Here is an 18475-nt window from a genome sequence, read left to right on the forward strand (position 1 = left end):
TAACAAAGTGTGCACTATGTATACTGTACTGGTTTGTATGGGACATGATTTACGATATACAGTATTATATTCATACTGTATATTAAGAGTTTTATTTATAGCATTTATAATTGTCTTTCTAGGTTTTAAAGGGGGTATATTGTTTATTTAGGTGCCTATGTAATTCATTAACTATATTTCACTGTCATTTACATTGTTTATGGGTTGTGAGCCATAAAGGCAGTTACTAAATGGTTGGGTAATTAGGTACACCAGTTCCCCATTGCTTATGGCAGTCTCTCTAGTCACTGCTTTTAATGTTTTCTTGCTCTCCTACTGTCAAGTAAAAACCTGAATTGGAAGGTTAAATTTAGGCCAAAGGCCAAGCACTAAGACTGATGAGATTATTAAGCACTGAAAGGGAAATTGAGAGAAAAGAAGGTTTTAAAAGTTGCACTATGAAACAGTTGTTAGGAAAGGGTCGAAAGTAAGATGGAAGAGAGATATGGATGTCACTACAGTAAAAGGAGGAAAGGGGTTGCAGCTAGGAGCTGAAGGCACGCTGCAAAGAACCTTAAGTAATGCCTCAGTGCACTGCGTGAGGTGCACTGATGGCACCACCCTCCTACAGGGATGTAACAACCTAAGAAAATTGTCATGACTGCAAGTGGCAGTGAAGGTGAGCTATATAAAAGCCTTACCCAACAACTTGGTCCTAAGGTCAGGTCTGTTTGCAGCCATGGCAGTTTTGGAAGTTTCTCCTTTTTTGTTACCTTCGTATTTTGTGACCCTTGCCCCTTTTCATATCCATGGTTGTGCCTTAATAAACTACTGCTTGTTATAGATAAATTTTTCTTCTTGGGTTGCTGGATCTTTTATTCTTTATGTTTTGTTTTAATAGATTATTGTTTGTACTTTTTTTCTTTCATATAATTAATGCATATATTTTTTAATTTTATCAAAGTCACATGCTGCAATTTTGTTGACTAAAGGTCATGTCTTAAATGCGCTGTGTACTGTATTAGGAATGATGTGAAATGTACAGTTGTCCATGTTAATTAATAGTAGGATAACTACTGCAAATTGAAAAGATACACAATGCATTCAGTTTATAAACCTCCCAGGTTTTCCATGCTACTTCAGTATTAAATTTTATATATGCCTCAAATAAGGTTTGAGTGTGCTAGTGACATTTCATAATGGCACTACACATAAAGCCATTGGAGGCCAGAAAATAGATTGTCCACAGCCAAACTACCAGAGTCAGCTAAAATTGAACGATCCTCTGGCCCTACACTGTTGACATATATCTCTGTTTCTCAAGGGTAGCTCATGGATTCTAAATACCCTTTACAGTATTTAGATCTTGACCTGTTATAATCCTTAGTGGTACTTCCAGTTTTCTTTTTCTTATAAAGGGCAGAGTTCAAGTGATAATGCTCTTTTTGGAAATAGTAAGTCAACATACACAAAGATATGTGAGCAAAAGTGAATCAGATTAATTATCTGTAGTTTACCCATACCCTTTCCTTTAAGAAATAACAATTTTAAGTACTAGCATAAATTCATTATTGTGGAGTCTTTCATGTTATTGACATAATTTTCATTATTTTAAGGCTCACTTTGGGGATACATACATTGTTTATGCTTATATAAAGAACTCTTTAAAAATCAAATTGGTTGACTCAGAACTGCTGACCCAGTACTGTACGGCACTGTAGTTGATTTCCTCCTCACCATTCCCGTAGACCAAACTCAGATTTGGCAACACATGAGAAAGCATTGTCACATTGTCCTAATTAATATTTTTGTAATTTCTAGCAGTATTTTAATTACAATAGTACACTCAGTTATACTGTAATTAGAAATGTTTCTCAAGGTCTTCTTTTTAAAGAATCACAAGGAAGTCTTTAATTGCCTTATCACCTAATGAGGAAAGTACGTGTGGCATTGCTGTTTCACCCTTCTGAGACCCACCGTTGATCAAGTATGCGGGTTGGACTATAATGTTGCATTTGTCAGTATATATTGATTTATCACATGAATAGGTGTATAGATCATACACAGAAAGTAAAAGAGTCAAGCAAAAAGTTACCTACAGGTAAATGTTCTGTCTGTTAATGTATTGCATGAATTCGATTTTCTTTATTTTTCAGTTGGACACTGCCATCCAGTGGTTGTGGATGCCCTCTCTTATGCACTCAGCTCTAATGTGGCTGTCTGTGGTTGGGAGATTGATCGTGGGAACTTACAGTACACAACTAGACTTAAACAGACTTTTCCTAGTAATTTTGACACTGTCCTCTTTTGCAATTCTGGGTAAGTATAGTATAATAATTTGTTTATATTTTTCTTTTTTTTTAATAGTTCACTTGAAACATTCTTGGAAGTGTATTTTATGGTAAAGATTAAATTATTTAATATACAATAGTATTGATTCATGTTATAGTTTCGTATCCTTATACAGTAATTTAAGTTGTTGCATTGTATAAGGTTATTATTGTTCTTTCATACATTCTGCTGACTCAGATGATGCATTTTATATTGATTTTTTGATGCAAAGCTGCTGTGTTAGAACCTGGCTTGTCAAAATTGCTATGCTTATACTGTATAAAGGCATAAAATGAACTGCAATAATACACTAGTGGCAGTAGAAGGTTATATTATTAAAGATGCCCACTGAGAAATAGACCAAAGAAGATGTCTTTCATTCAGATGAATATTTATAAAGCATCTAAAGAGTTCTGTCATGTGAACTCTTATTCCAACTCTGGTTTCAGTGTTTTACTGTATACAATAAAATTTTCATAAACCTTAAATTTGTCCATTGCAGTCAGGTGTATTCTTCCTTAGCCCTCTAAATTTTAGGAATTGTTTTCATGTGCCTACTGATAATGAAACACTACGATGTAATTTATGTCTAGTACCTGTGAGGTCAACACTTTTAAATCAGTCGTCCTTATAGATGTTAAAGACTATATATTGTAATGAGAATTTTGGGTGTGTCCAAAACTCATCTGGGGATAAAATTCAGTTTTGGTTTAATGTTAACAAACTTTGGGAGATAATTTTCTTTATTACTTGCTGGAAATTCATTTTTCATGGTATATAGTAATGCTTTTGCGTCATTTTTAAGCTAACTAGTTATACTGTACATTTTTGTGTCAAGTTTAAGTGGAAAACAGCAAAGCTCAATGACATGGTGAAGGCATCTAAGAACAGAATTGCTTTACTGTGCTTTCCAAGAATAAATATTTAAAAAGAACGACACCCCCACATGAATAGCTAAAATCCGCGAGTAATTAAAACCCTTCTAAAAACACTTAGAACTGCCTATTTTGATAGTTCAAACACAAAAAAACTCTAAAATGCTTATACTGGATACCTGAGTATTTTAATAGTTTTATCACAAAAAGTGCATTTAGTCATGCAAATGATATGAAAGTACAGTAATTAGTGAATATTTCTCAGTGAAAGATAAAGCAAATGGGCAAATTTTCCGTGAACAAAGTGTATATACGTTCCACAGAGAAATCCGCAAATAGGTGAGTCCGCGAATTGTGAGAAAGTGAATACGGGGGGGTTACTGTATACAGTAGTAGAGAGATATGAATTCTTTGAACCTTGATAAAGTATACAGTATGCTGTGAATTTTCTTTACACACATATATATATATTATATGTATATGTATATACACATATATATACAGGCAGTCCCCGGTTATTGGCGATCCGGTTTCTCGATGCTTGTCTAACGACCAAAATTGGCAATTTATGGTGCCGATTTCTGCTTATCGGTGCTGATAATTGGGTATTGGTGCCAATATGTATCCTACAAAGGTGCCCATTTCTGGTTGTCAGCGCTTATCAGCGCTGATTTTCGGTTATCGGCAATTTTTGCTTATAGTCACGCTGTCAGAACAGAACCCCTGCCAATAACTGGGGACTCTACTGTACCTGTATGTGTGTGTGTGTGTGTGTGTGTATATATATATATATATATATATATATATATATATATATATATATATATATATATATATATATATATATATATATATATATATATATATATATATATATATATATATATATATATATATATATATATATATATATATATATATATATATATATATATATACATATATATATATATATATATATATATATATATATATATATATATATATATATATATATATATATATATATATATATATATATATATATATATATATATTCTGGGGATGTAATGATGATAACTGAAAATATAACATATATTCCGCATTTTTCGTGATTTTTGCGCTTATTGGCGCCTTAATATATATACACGAGTATATACAGGTATGCAGTCCTACCCAATTATCAGCGCCGATAAGGGAAATTCCATTTTCAGGGCCGTTTTTGTCGCTGACAAGCCCCGTAAAACCGGATCGTCATTAACAGGGGACTGCCTGTATATATGTGTATATGTATATATATGTGTGTATGTGTATATGTATATGTATATGTATTTCCGGCATAAATATATAAATATATGATTTTATATATATAATATATATATTGGCGCATATATATAATATATATATATAAATATATATTATATATTATCGATATATATAATCTATTATAAATATATATATAATATATAATACCCATATTATCATATATATATATATATATATATATATGGAAATATATAATTTTCATATATAAAATTGCCGTTTTGTATATAGACAAGCCCCGTAAAACGGATATATATATATAACAGGGGACTGCCTGTATATATATATATATATATATATATATATATATATATATATGTGTATATATATATATATATATATATATAAATATATAAATATATAATATATATAAATATATATATATATATATATATATATATATATATATATATATATATATATATATATATATATATATATATATATATATATATATATATATATATATATATATATATATATATATATATATATATATATATATATATATATATATTATAAAAAATATAACAAAATATATATATAAATTTATATTTATGCTTCTCTATTTGGTTCTGTTTCATTATCAAACTTTTTTTTTTTAAACAAAAGGTATGTAAAACTTTTATGCTTCTCTATTTGGTTCTGTTTCATTATCAAACTTTTTTTTTTTTTTAACTACCCCAACTTTTAAGAAGAGGAGTTAAACTGTGCCCCAGCACCCTCAAGACATCATCTCAGTGCTACAGGACATCAAAGTATTTTCTATTTTTTGTTTTGATTTCATATGGATGAAGCCATTTGATGTCATCGGAATTTCAAAGGGTTAATCTTTCAAGGAGGAAGGTGCCTCGCCATCCCTTTTTAACATGAGATTATTAAATATTTTAACATTACAGTAATTTAAATTATCCAAAAATTATGAGAAAAAGCATTTTGGAAATTTCCAATAACATTTGATAACAAAAGACTTTTCGGATCAGAAGATGCTGTGAATAGTATGTGAGGTGTGATGAATAAATTTTTGCTGGAATATCTTAGCCATTTGTTTACATTAAGGTAAGGGTCTGTAATTAAGAGTATTGTGCTGTAGTTCTATTTCTGGCTCCGTTTTGACAAAAATCTCAATGCTTTATTTTCTTTCACAGATCTGAGGCAGTGGATCTTTCTGTTCAGATAGCAAGGCTTTACACATGTGGTACAGATGTAGTTGTGGTAGATAATGCTTTCCATGGCTCTCTTGATTCTGTATTTCCACTATCTCGCAAAGTGTCTAGAGGTTAGTGTTGAAAGTACATATAACATGATTTCATCAAGGTTTTATGCAATTTTCTCATATATTTAATTTTTGAAAAGATAAGAGCTTTCTATGACTTTTGGGTGCTGTAATTGTCTTTACTCTTTGTTTACAGAGGAAGTAGAATGGGTCCATGTTATTCCATTGCCTGACTTATATCGTGGTGTTTATCAGTCTGATGATGCAGATGCAGTTGATAAGTATCTTTCTGATACTCATGAACAACTCAACAAAGTTCAAAGAAATGGCAAAAAGGTTAGATGTTCCAAATTCTTATACATAGTTTTTTATTACATGGTAGAGATTTTGTGATAAAAACATTCATTCTCTTTGTGAAGCACCATAACTAATCCAAGAATAATTTTCAGATTGCATGCTTCATTGCAGAGCCAATGTTGACTATACCTGGTATCATCATACCACCAAGTACTTGGCTTCAAGAAATGTATAAGTGAGTGTAGGAGTGTACTTCTTGTTCTTGAGTTGTGCAATATCCTTGTTTATTTAACATATGAACCATAATTTCTAGTTGTTGCATGCACAGGCCATGGAAAACTTAAATGCTTATTACATCCACCAAGTAGGCTTTGTTTTGGTTGGGTTTGTGTGTCTTTTAGCAGGATTATGAGAAAACTGATCAACAGATTTTGATAAAACTTTGAAAACATCCATAAGGTGTGCAGTTTATGGCAAAATCATTAAAAAAAGGCCCTTCTCATAAGAGGGATGACTTTCATGAATGCTATTGATAGTTATAGCAAAACTGTAAACACTTAAAATTCTTTCTCCTGATGAGATGCTCTTCATATTTGATCTCCTATATTTACCCTTATATCTCTTTCAGTCAAAAAGCTGTAGAGGAAAGTTAGCACTATCATCTTTGGTCCCTTGCTATTTTATTTTTTATAGTATGGGGCCATTGTTATCACATGCTTTTTCAAGTTAAAAAAAAATCCTTGTCATTTCACAATGTTTGGCAAACCTTTTACCTATTTGATTGGATAATACTGATAAGGATCTAGAGTTGATCTGTTTCTACAGAAACTAAATTTCCAAGGTATTACTCTTCTTTTCCTTTAATTTACAAATACAGCTAGAGAGTGAGATTGGTGGTGTTTAGGAGGCTTGGATGTCTTCTGAGGAACCCACTGAAAAAGGCATGCAACATCTTAAAAATGAAAATATAATGTCTTGAAAGTTCTTCAAAACACTTGCAATCCACTGAAGCTGTGGGCAGCAAATCTAGCAATCCACTGAACCTGAGGACAGCAAATCTTTAGCCCTTGATGGCTGAAACTGATAATTTAGTCTGATGATGATGATGTAAATTTCTTAGAGCATCAGCATTATCCTCAGACGGTAAATTGTCATTTTCAGCCATCAGGGGCTAAAGATTTGCTGTCCTCAACTTCAGTGGGTTGCTAGTGTTTTGTGGAGCTTTTAACACATAGCTTGCATTTTCAGGAGGTTCCTCAGAAGACATCCAAGACTCCTAAATGAGGCATATCTGGTTAGAGCCTCTACTTGAAGCCTTCCTGCTGGATCCCACTATGAAGATGGTTTTTTTTACAGCTTTTGTACTTTCAAGATTATGAGTTGTTGAGAATCATGCTCTTTTGAGAAGTTTTACACTTCCAATGGGCTGGAACTCTGTAGGATGTTTTTCACAGCTGACTTGGTGGCAAAAACAAAAAATTCAGGCAACAGAACTGTTCTGCACTACCTTTTGCCTTGTCTCACCTTTTTATCTTTCACTAAAGACAAAGGTACCTTGTTTGCTTGGTTGGAGAAGTACACCCTTATCTGTGGAGGGTAAAGAATTCAGGAATAATTATTCCAGAATGTTTTTCTCCATGGTCTGTGGGAGGAAGCATGTTTTTAGAAATGCTTGCTCTGACTTGCTTGAGCACATTATCTTTAGGGCCCATGGTAATGTGACAGATGTTAAAGCCATGAAGGTAAGAGTTCTTGTCTGAGAAATAGGAGTGCTTGACGATCCAGTTTTTAAGCTTAACCTTGATGTTGATGTAATTTTGAATTCTGGTGCGTGGAGGTGCCAGTCACCATTTGCCCACTTTAAATATTAAGAGATATTACCCATAAATTGATGGATACTTACTCTTTAAAGCCTTCAGCAGTGTAGTTATTACCTCCATGGGAAGACTTGGGGTAATCTGTATTCTCTGCATTTTATATCTCATCCTTCTTTTATATGTGGCATCCTTTCTCTGAGTTAGTTGTAACCTACACATACACAAGTTCCTTATTTTCTGAAGGATTGTTTCATTCGCCTATGTATGTGCCAGAGCTTTTGGTTCTTTAGTCTCCAAGAGCTCGCCATTACTCCTACAGGTCTTAATCAACAACTCTGGGTTATTCTGCAGATAAACTCTTCTGACTTGAATAGTAACTCTGGATATGAGTAAATATGTTTGTGATGGAACAAGTGTAATTTTTCATTAAGCCAAACTGATTTTTTTCTTACATATCTATCTCATAAAACTCTCTCTCTCCCAACCCATAAATCTTTCAGCCTCCATCCAGATTACACGTAGAGAGAGGCTGGTTTCAACTGTGTATCTGTGGACCAGGTGGCACATGAATAGGACTACTACTGCTCTCTTTTGTTTGTCAGAAGAGTTACTGCAGGTCTGGGGCATTCAAAGATCATGAACTATATATGTTTGTCAGAACTGGTTTTTTTATTGTGAGCGAGCAGCTTACAGCACTATCCTGTACAGGTCCCCTTATGTTACTGGCAAAAGGTTCTGAAAATCCATGCAAAACAAAGGAAATTTCGCATGACATCATAAGACTATCATAAAAAGGAGTGCAAGCTAGTGGAGGTCTGTAATGTAGTCTGTTTTTTGGTAAACGGTAATTGTTTTTGTTTTATAATATTTTCATGGAAATTTTACTCAGATATGTTATAATAATAATTTTAGAGCATTATTAGGATAAATATTTTAGGTTGTTTTCACAAAACATGCTTTAATTGCCGTATGAAAACATTTTCATTGTGTTCATTAACACTTTACAATCTTACATTACCTCACTTTTGTGGTTGTGGCCGCTAAATGACAAAACATACTATAATGATTTTTGCATATGTAATAGGCGAATAAATTTCCTTTAAAATGAGGTATGATTCATAGAAATCGTTTGGCTGGTTTTTCTTTTATAAGCGTTTTCATAGTTGGCAAACTTTAAATGCGTTTTATCACTTTTTAAAACGGCGCTTGGCACCTTATTACACTGCGCCACTCATATGTATGAGTGATGTATTTGCATGGAAAAATCAGTTTTGTTGAATAAAGAATTAATTTTCTGTATTTAATTTTGATAAACTGAGCTCTGGTATTCCCTCACCAGATATTTTGTTAAAGAATTGTGGTATGCTGCACAACATAGAACAGATATTTATTTCTTCAGCATGTAGCTAGCTACAAGCAAATTATTAAGTCTTATTACTTGATGTAATAAGTAGTTTTTAAAGGGAAAAGCACACTTTTGTATTTTCCTGAGAATTTATATTTAGCTCAAAATGAAAAGTACTTGCAGTTTGCAAGTATAATTTTTCTGTGATCTGTCCAGACTGTCAAAGAAAAAAATACATGCTTACCTTTGGGAGCAAGTAAATGGTTTCCAAATATTTTGCATTATTCAATGCAAAATATTTGGAAACCATGAAATGCTTTACTAATGAATGATACTTGGTAAATAGCCTTTTTAGGTATCCTAGTCAGTAACAATGGAGAATTCCTCAGAGGCACTTTTGATACACATTGCCATCATTAATATTAAAGAATCACTTTGGTGGGACATGGTTCAATGCCATGAAAGGGCATAGAAGCAGACAGGAAGTAGTCATTAGTATTAAAATTGTATTACTAATGCAATATGTAATTCCATTATGTCCCCAGTGGCAGTAACATGCAGGATACGCAAAGTGTATTAATGCTGTATGTAATTACTGTATTTTGTGGCGCTGAAGACTATTTACTGTGTATCTTAGAGGCTGAAGGTTACATTTATCATTGGCCTATTGTAACCATGGAGGAAGAGTTTAATTAGAATTCCAACACAGGACCTCTGAATGAAGTTTATAAGTTTTTCAAAGTTAAAACATTAAATAAACAAAGGTATCATAAAAATAAAAAATATACTTAGTCAAAAAGATTCCTTCCCATAACAGATTACAGAAGAGGAGTGAGTGGATATATATCAATATCACCAATATTTTTGCTCCTCTCAAACTCTTTGACTTTAAGGTAACATTATTAACTAATAAAAGTAAAATTCCAGGACATATGTTAAAATGGTTTACTGGTAGATCATACTATAGCAAGAATATCAAAATCAGAGTGAAAATTTTGTAATATGTTTTCAAGTTTCGTCAGAAATTTATTCTATTTTTTATGCTGATAACAATATTTTCCCATTTTGAAGATTGAAGTGAAAAATATTCTAATTTATTTGCTCTGTTTCGGGTGTTAAGTTTTGTGCTGTGTTTTAACATTGTAACTTTGCGATAAAATGTTATTCCGTATTTCTAATATATCTTGATGCAGTCTTTAGTTTTTCCTTAAGTAAGAATAACAAAAGCTGCTTTGTAAGTCCAAATCCAATACTATCAGAATCTTAAAAGTACTTCAACAGCTGTAACACCATTCACATGCACTGAGACACTGTCGACCAAGAATATTTCTGATGTAACAGCATGGCATATCTGCAGATTGCAGTAACTACAGGCCAATTTCTATTCTTCTTGTGTTCCAAAGTTGCAGAAAAACTTATTTTTAAGTCACTATGTAAGTACAGTATGTGGAATATACAGGATTGTTATCTGATAGTCAGTATGCATATAGGAAGCAGTTAGGTACCTGTGATGCTCTTTTAGACATGACATGCCATTTGCAAGAGAACCTTGACAAGGGTTTTGAGTGCAGAGTAATTCAAATAGATTTTAGTGCTGCTTTCGATACAGTAAATCACAGGGCACTTATTTATAAACATCAGAATCCTGGAGTGGGTGGATATGTTTTAGGATTACTTCAAGGCTTCCTTACCGGTAGGCAGCAGTGAGTTGCTGTTAATGAGGTCTTTAGCGAACCAAGACCTGTTGTGAGTTCCACAGGGTAGTGTTCTTGGTCCATTGCTATTTTTAGCGTATACCATTAATATTGTTGTTGGCCCAGAAAATAAGAATGTTCAGTATGCCAATGATGCAACACTTGTGAGTGTAGCAAGATCTCCACTTATGAGAAATGAAGCTGCCCTGAGCCTCAATTGGGACATGAACCGGATCAGTGAATGGTGTAGTTGGTGGGGTATGAGGCTAAGCTCCAGTAAAACAAAAACACTGTTGATCTTGTACAGATTTTCCACCCCATCCTCCCCTTCAGGTGGATGGGACTGTGCTGAATGAATCTGAAGCTTTAACTATTCTAGGTGTAACTTTTGACTCACATCATACTTTTGAGAAACATCTAATGAAAGTTCTAGCAAATGTAGCACAAAGTTAGGTATTGATCATAGCGCCTCATATACAAGTAGTCCCCGGTTTACGACGGGGGTTCCATTCCTATCCTATGTCGAAAGCCGAAAATCGTCGTAAGCCAAAAAATCGTCGAAAATCGTCAAAAATACAAAGAAAACCTGACTCTTAATGCTTTGGGTATGTTGAAAATGATGTTAACTGCATTTTTATTGAGTTTTTCATAAAAAACCTCCAAATTTTTATAATTCTGCCATTTTGGAGCCATATTTATTCCATCGGACTGGCGTCATAATACCGGAACATGCGTCGTAAACCGGGAAATAATTTATGATGAATATATATGAAAAACATCACAGCAGCACCAATATGCAGTAAATGTGCCTCGCTGTTGAACTTTTCAGTTCCAGAGGTCCTTTACATATTCATCACACCAGTGGACTGTGGAAGAGCCTCTCTCAGGATGTCATGCAATGGGAACTTCAGAAGTTCAAGGGAAGATGCAATGCATTACTACCCTAATACTGTAAAATTTTCCTTGTATTTTAATAATTTACATTTTTATTTATTTATTAATTTCTTAAATTCTTTGTTTTTCTAATAACTGATCTCCTCTTTCTATATTTTCCATTACCTTCTGTTACTTCTTTTGAATGAACACCATATTCTTTGGAAACTTGATTTTCAAGTCTGGGACCTCAGTGGACTTGTTCCATATGAATAGGGTTCATCTTCTGAATAATAATAGTTTTCTGTTGTAAAGTAGAGTACTGTATGTCAACTTGAAAATTATCAGTTTTCTAATTGTGAAACAGGAATTTAGAATTTACGTATACTGTTTTCATTTTAAAAATTTTTATTGTAGTGTTTTATTTAATTTGAATATTTTGTATACATCTAAAGTAGTGCTGTTCCTTCACAGGATGGTACGAGAATGTGGTGGCCTGTGTATTGCAGATGAGGTTCAGACAGGTCTAGGTCGTGTAGGCTCACACTTCTGGGCATTCCTGGCCCAAGATGTTGTCCCTGATATTATTATTATTGGGAAGCCCCTAGGTAAAGAATATTCATAACATGCAATTATTTAACTTTTTTCATATTAAACTTTTCTTTCCTTAAGAAGATTTCTTGATATTAAACTGCAATAGATGTATTACAGTTTTATATTGTCAATGAAAGTTGATTTTTTGAAGCTGATTTTTTGTGCTGATGAAATTCCATATGAATCAGAGGACTGAATAGGCAGATGAAATTCCTTATGAATCGGAGGACTGAATAGGCAGAAGAATTGTGAATCCTTTGAATAATAATGTTAAATATATTTTTTCTGCAGGAAATGGTTACCCCATGGCCGCTGTTGTAACATCAAGAGATATTGCTGCAGTTTTGGGTGACCGTATTAAAGAAGTAATTAACACAATTTCTTAGCTTCTTGTCTTTGTTGAGCTTACTTGTTTTCATTTATTTAAATGTTCTTAAGTTTTGAAGTAATGCTGTTATGCATGTTAGCTTGAGAAGTCATTTGCACTTTTTGTAGCTCCTAAAATATAATACACGGACTAAATACTGCCTTATGTTATTTTTATGGCCTGCAGTACCAGGATGTATATACCCTGTGGGTGAAATCCATTATTGTGCTTTGGTACAACCCCAATAATATAGGCCCAAATTTGTGCTCCCAAATGTTCCCAGGATCACCAGTCTTTTGTCTTTCAGACAAAAGAAGAAGGTAGTCTCATTTTGCATGCACTCTGGACCTCTGTTATATGTGTTAACAGAATATCTTTTTCATGATCCTGCAATGCTATTTTAGAGCTCAACTCTTGTTTCTTAGGTGTTTATTTTGCAGCCAGAAGCTCTCCCGTAGTTTGTTTCCAATTATCCACATTTTCTTATTTGAAATAATTTATAGAATTTCTTTTACACTTCAGTGCTTTTTTTTTTAATTGATAAGATAAAATCTACATTTATTAGGTAGTGTTCAGTTGCTGGCACTGTTTGTTTTGCAGACTTTGGAAACATTAGCTATTAGTGAGTGAGTGATTGCCATTTTGATCATTCTGAGAATGTAGCTCTTGTGTAGTGTTGCTTTATCCCGCTTCTTCTTACTGTACTTTTCCGTAATTTAATGCTTGGTAACTTTTTTTTTTTTTTTTTTTTTTTTTAAAGCCACTAATAGGTCCAAGGGGTTTCCAATTACTGTATGTCCAGAATCCTATCTTAACTTTGGCTAATCTGTACAAGCATAATCCAAGTTAATAGAATGTACAAAATCCAAGTAAATAAGGAGAATGTACAAAATCCAAATAAATAAGGAGAATGTATAAAATCCAAATAAATAAGGATGATTAATTTTGGCTTATGTGTGAAGTAAACAAAGACCACCCTGAAAATATGACACTGACAAGTAAAACAGTAGTGTAGTGCACTGGATTGATCTAAAGCCAACCCAGTGTACAACTATTGTGGGAATTTTCAGTCATTCAACATATTACCTGTGCATATACAATAGTATATTATCTCTATTATTCATGCACTTCTTAATATGGAACCCAAGGAAAGTTATTTTGACACAACAAATTGGTATCTAGGGATGACTACTTAAAGGTAGCACTGTATCCCATGTGGCCAGTTGTGCTGAAGAGGCATTACACCTCAATGCCCACAAGTGACCCTTGAATTGATCTCTTCCTCACCCTTTTTTTGCTTGGTTTCTTCAGTTTACTACTATGGAAACTCTACACCTCCAGATGCTTGAAGATGGTTATAATAGCTTTCCTTTAATCACAGCAAGAATTTTTTATGGGGTATCTATCCATGATGGCTGCCAATCCCTGGTGTTTTCTGCATGGAGGAAGTTTGTCAAGCATTAAAGGACCTGGACACCTTGTGATTTAACACTGTGAAGTCATTCAGCAAAGTAGAGATATTGGTAAATTGCAACTATTAGTCTCTCTCACACAAAGTAGAGCCAATCCAGTCATGTATTGAAAGGGGCATTGCTCCAGTTGACTCCTCTATTTCTTAACAATTCCTCCTTTTCTACTTCTTAGAGAGGTAAGAAAAACTCAAACTTGTGTTTGGGAAGATAATGTAAGCCAGAAGTGGTTGTGGCAGGGTTATTGTTTGATTCTGATTCTATGCAGACTCAAATCAGCTAGGAGTTAAAATCTTTTTACAAATCTTCACCAAGCTGGGGACCAGATACCTCAAGATTATGTCCATACAGTATGTGCTTCTCCACAGGATGAAAGAAGCAGTTCTTCAGAGGATGGTTTCTTCTTTCCTTAGGCAAGGATTTCAAGAAGTTGTAATGTGATGGCGGGTGGAACTGAACAAGTAAGGGAGTCAGTATTTTGGGCACTTCTTTCAGTTTTAACACAAACAGTCCGACTTGTATTTATTCATACAAGTAGTCATGAAAGATCAAGTTACTTATGGGTGAAGAGGTTGCTTGGTAATGCACCATTCTCAGCTTCACCAATCATTCATACTGCTGTCAAGGGAAGTAGTCTTTGGAGATTTTTGGTGAATATGTTGCATGTTGACAGTAAGACTTACTGTAGTTGATGCTAGAACACTGCTTTCCATTCAGTAGACTTATGTCACACCTTTTACAAACTTATAAGCTATGACAGACTAGGTTCCTGGTTCCTTAGTCCCTGAATACTCTACTTGATTACATATACTATAGTACAGGCATATGCTAACACACTAGGGCATTTAGCATACAGTATTAGCCTCCCACCTAAATAGCAATTCAAGCACATACAGTAAATGATTTATGGGGCTGTAAAGAAACAAACAATGTTTTTTTGTAAGACAAAACAAAATTTCAAGTTCACGCAAAACCATTATCATGAGTACCCTCCTCTCAGCCTGTTGATTCTCATTGCCTTGCATGCAGTTTTTTCGCAGTTTGAAGTTACTGGTTAATCAAATACATGAGGGTCATTGGAGGAAACTTGTGTCGAGATTACCTTGTATTTCTTATCTTATCAACAAAAAGAATAGTGATCCCCTGAACATTTGGGGCACATAAATGGGGTTTTTATAAAAAACTAAAAACCCTTTTATTAAAAGAGAAGTTTTTATCTGTTGTTTTTTATTGTTTGTTGAAATGACATTAAGAACAGATATTTCATCTTGATAAGAATACAGTACTACATGCACTTTAGCAATATCAACTTAAAGTTAACAATATGTTTGCATTTCAGTACCAATGTACAACAGCAATGGATGCTATTGGGTGTGCAGTTTTAGATATTACTGAGCAGAACCAGCTTATGAATATGGCAGCAAGTGTTGGAGAATTCTTGCTTGATCAACTGAATAACCTTAAAAAGAAGCATGAATATATAGGTAAGTCACTGATAAAGATTTTTTTCATATAAACTGAAGGTAGTAGGTGATAGCAGACTTATAGTTTAATCGTCGTCATATTTTGAATCAGAAATCTCCTAAGAATTGTAACCAGGTTTTATGAGAATAAGATAGATTTGCATATATCCGGAACCTTCCAACTTATTTACTGTATGCTTTAATGGCAGTAAGGAACATTTGGAAGCACCTTAAAAAGCTGAAAAAATTAAAGTGGTAATACATAAAAGGTACTGTGTCACTAGTTATCATTGTCAACATTGGCAGACCTTTCATTTTTATGTTACGAAACCACCAAAGTTGCAACTCATGACATTCTTTAGACTCATGAATACAGGATTTGTATAGAAAAATTGTTTCAAGTTTCAAGACGGATAAACACTCAATTAAAACACTGTCTTTGTTATATGGTAGAACTGGTGATTTTTGTGTAAAGCACATTTGATAATACTGTAATGTAATAGAAAATCATCATTTAAGTTTTTAAATTGTGGTATAGGAAAATTATTAAACATGTATTCTGAATTTCATTACTATATGACTTGTGGGGAAGGGGTGTCTACCGTATATTTTTGTGTATAAGACAACCTTTAGATAAGATGAGGTATAAAATTATGACAAATTTTCATGAATTTATCTCACATCTGTAGCATAAGACAACTGCTAAATTACAAAACCATCTGTGTATAGGCTAGCATTTGCAACAACAGGTATCTTATGAAATATTGGTTATGTAAAGATGATGTTATTACAAATGCTGTTATACCTACTGTATCCTTAGAAATTCAAAATACTGTATATACTCGCGTATCATGCGACTTTTGAAGATCTAATTTTGAAGCTAACTTCAAGGGGTCGCATCATACATGAAATATAAAATTAGCATATGTAATATTCACATATTAGTAACATAAAATATAAACATAATGAATATACATCTTTTCCATGGATCTTTTAACAAGTTATGCTTTACTTCACTGTATTCAGTAATATTGTATGTATTTGCTTATTGCTAATTGTATTATAAAACACAAACATAGTGATCATGTGCCATTTTCATTGTTTAGGTTTTTGTGAACGTGGACAACGATACCTTCCAGGAATTTTTGTTTTCGCATCAATTCAATTTCCGTTTAAAGATAACCATAGGGGAAGGTTTCATCTCATTTGCCATACCCGTTAAAACAACAGTAAAATGTGTTCTTTTATGCACAGTAGTTTTGAGTAAAATACTTTTCTCTCCAATATTGTTAGGTCGAACGGTCGAGTTTGATGGCATATCTAAGTTTAGGAGTTTCATCCATGTTGCCAATGCACGATAATTTATAGTTAGCGCTTGAACCTTGTTTGTTTTCTAAGCTCCAGCTACAAGTTGCAGCTTAAATATAGCAGTATATTTCCTTGTGATCTTTTCTCCATAGCGAATAAGGGTATAATGTAAAATATATATCAGTCCTATTCTACTTAACATCATTTGTAACATAACTACAGTAATTGTTTACTATCATACAAAGGTTGAAATGCAAGCAAAACAGCTGTTGTTATGCGATTCGGTTGTTCATAGCCAGGGCCTAGACCGTGTTCATAGCAAAACAGTTGTTTCTTGTTTGGTAGTTTATGGCTGTACAGACAGTCTCTGGTTTACGAGAGGCTCGGCTTACGACATTCCGAGTTTATGACGCTTTTGAAATTTATTCATAAAAAATTATTTCCTGGGTTACAACACATGTTCCAGGTTTACGACGCTGACAACGCTGGTCCGACGGAAGAAATATGGCTCCATAATGGCAGAATGGTCAATATTGGAGGTCTTTATGTTGAAAAACTCAATGTAAATGCAGGATAAATTGTTTTCAAGGCATCCAAAGGATTAAAAGTAAGGTTTTCATACGATTTTCGACGGTATTTCGGACGACGCCAGTCCGACAACGATCAGAATAAATATGCATCCAAAACAGCAGAATGGCTGATATTTGGAGGGTTTTTATTATGAAAAACTCAATATAAATGCAGGATTCATTGTTTTTAAGATACCCAAAGGATTAAAAGTAAGGTTTTCTTATGATTTTCGACAGCATTTCGGCCGACGCCAGTCTGACAACGATCGGAAGAAATATGCATCCAAAACGGCAGAGTGGTCAATAATTGGAGGGTTTTTTATTATGAAAAGCTCAATAATAAAAATGCGGGATTTTTGTTGTTTTCAAGACACCCAAAGGATTAAAAGTAAAGTTTTCTTATGATTCTTGACGGTAATATTTGGGATGACTCAGTGTCCAATGCATGCGACGGAAGAAATTTCACATTCACGGATTTTTTCGTAGAGCAATATTCACTAATTACGTATTTTTATTTTATTTTCATGACTAAATACATTTTTTATGATGAAAAAATTATTTACTAATTTTAAAATATTAATATTAAGGTAACCACAGCAAAGTATCGATAAAAATTAAATTAAAATCCCATGAAATCATAAAACTGCTTACCGATGTAATCACTTCATTCAACCCTCTCTCTCTCTCTCCTCTCGAATAATTCACGAATAATTTCACTTTTGAGATTTAAGTAAGGCCAACTGCCCATATCTCTCTCTGTACTGCATGTACTGTATCCTTCAAAGAAATATCAATTACTGTATATAAACATAAAAATATACTAAAATCCCATCATCGCTTGTGTGATAATTTTTTTGATTGCTTTGACGAAGGCTTATGACGTTATCGGCTCGGGGGATTAGAAGTAGCCAATAACAGAGCTCATAGCAACCCCTTCTCTCCATGACGATAAGCTATTGGCCGCAAGGACTGACAG

At 33.5% G+C, this 18475-nt stretch overlaps 1 protein-coding gene across 48 annotated transcripts in view; it reads left to right on the forward strand.

The window, feature by feature from the left end:
- LOC136849122 (5-phosphohydroxy-L-lysine phospho-lyase-like) overlaps positions 1-18475 on the forward strand; it is a 128076-nt gene that overhangs the window by 99294 nt on the left and 10307 nt on the right. For all 48 annotated transcript variants that reach the window (XM_067122134.1, XM_067122144.1, XM_067122135.1 and 45 more), the window contains 7 exons: positions 2136-2298; positions 5636-5766; positions 5900-6039; positions 6153-6235; positions 12204-12337; positions 12615-12688; positions 15499-15643. In XM_067122134.1, coding sequence (XP_066978235.1) covers positions 2136-2298; positions 5636-5766; positions 5900-6039; positions 6153-6235; positions 12204-12337; positions 12615-12688; positions 15499-15643 — 870 coding nt within the window. The remainder of the gene's footprint in view (positions 1-2135; positions 2299-5635; positions 5767-5899; positions 6040-6152; positions 6236-12203; positions 12338-12614; positions 12689-15498; positions 15644-18475) is intronic.

Source organism: Macrobrachium rosenbergii, chromosome 20 (genome assembly GCF_040412425.1).
Source record: "Macrobrachium rosenbergii isolate ZJJX-2024 chromosome 20, ASM4041242v1, whole genome shotgun sequence".
Taxonomy (NCBI): domain Eukaryota; kingdom Metazoa; phylum Arthropoda; class Malacostraca; order Decapoda; family Palaemonidae; genus Macrobrachium; species Macrobrachium rosenbergii.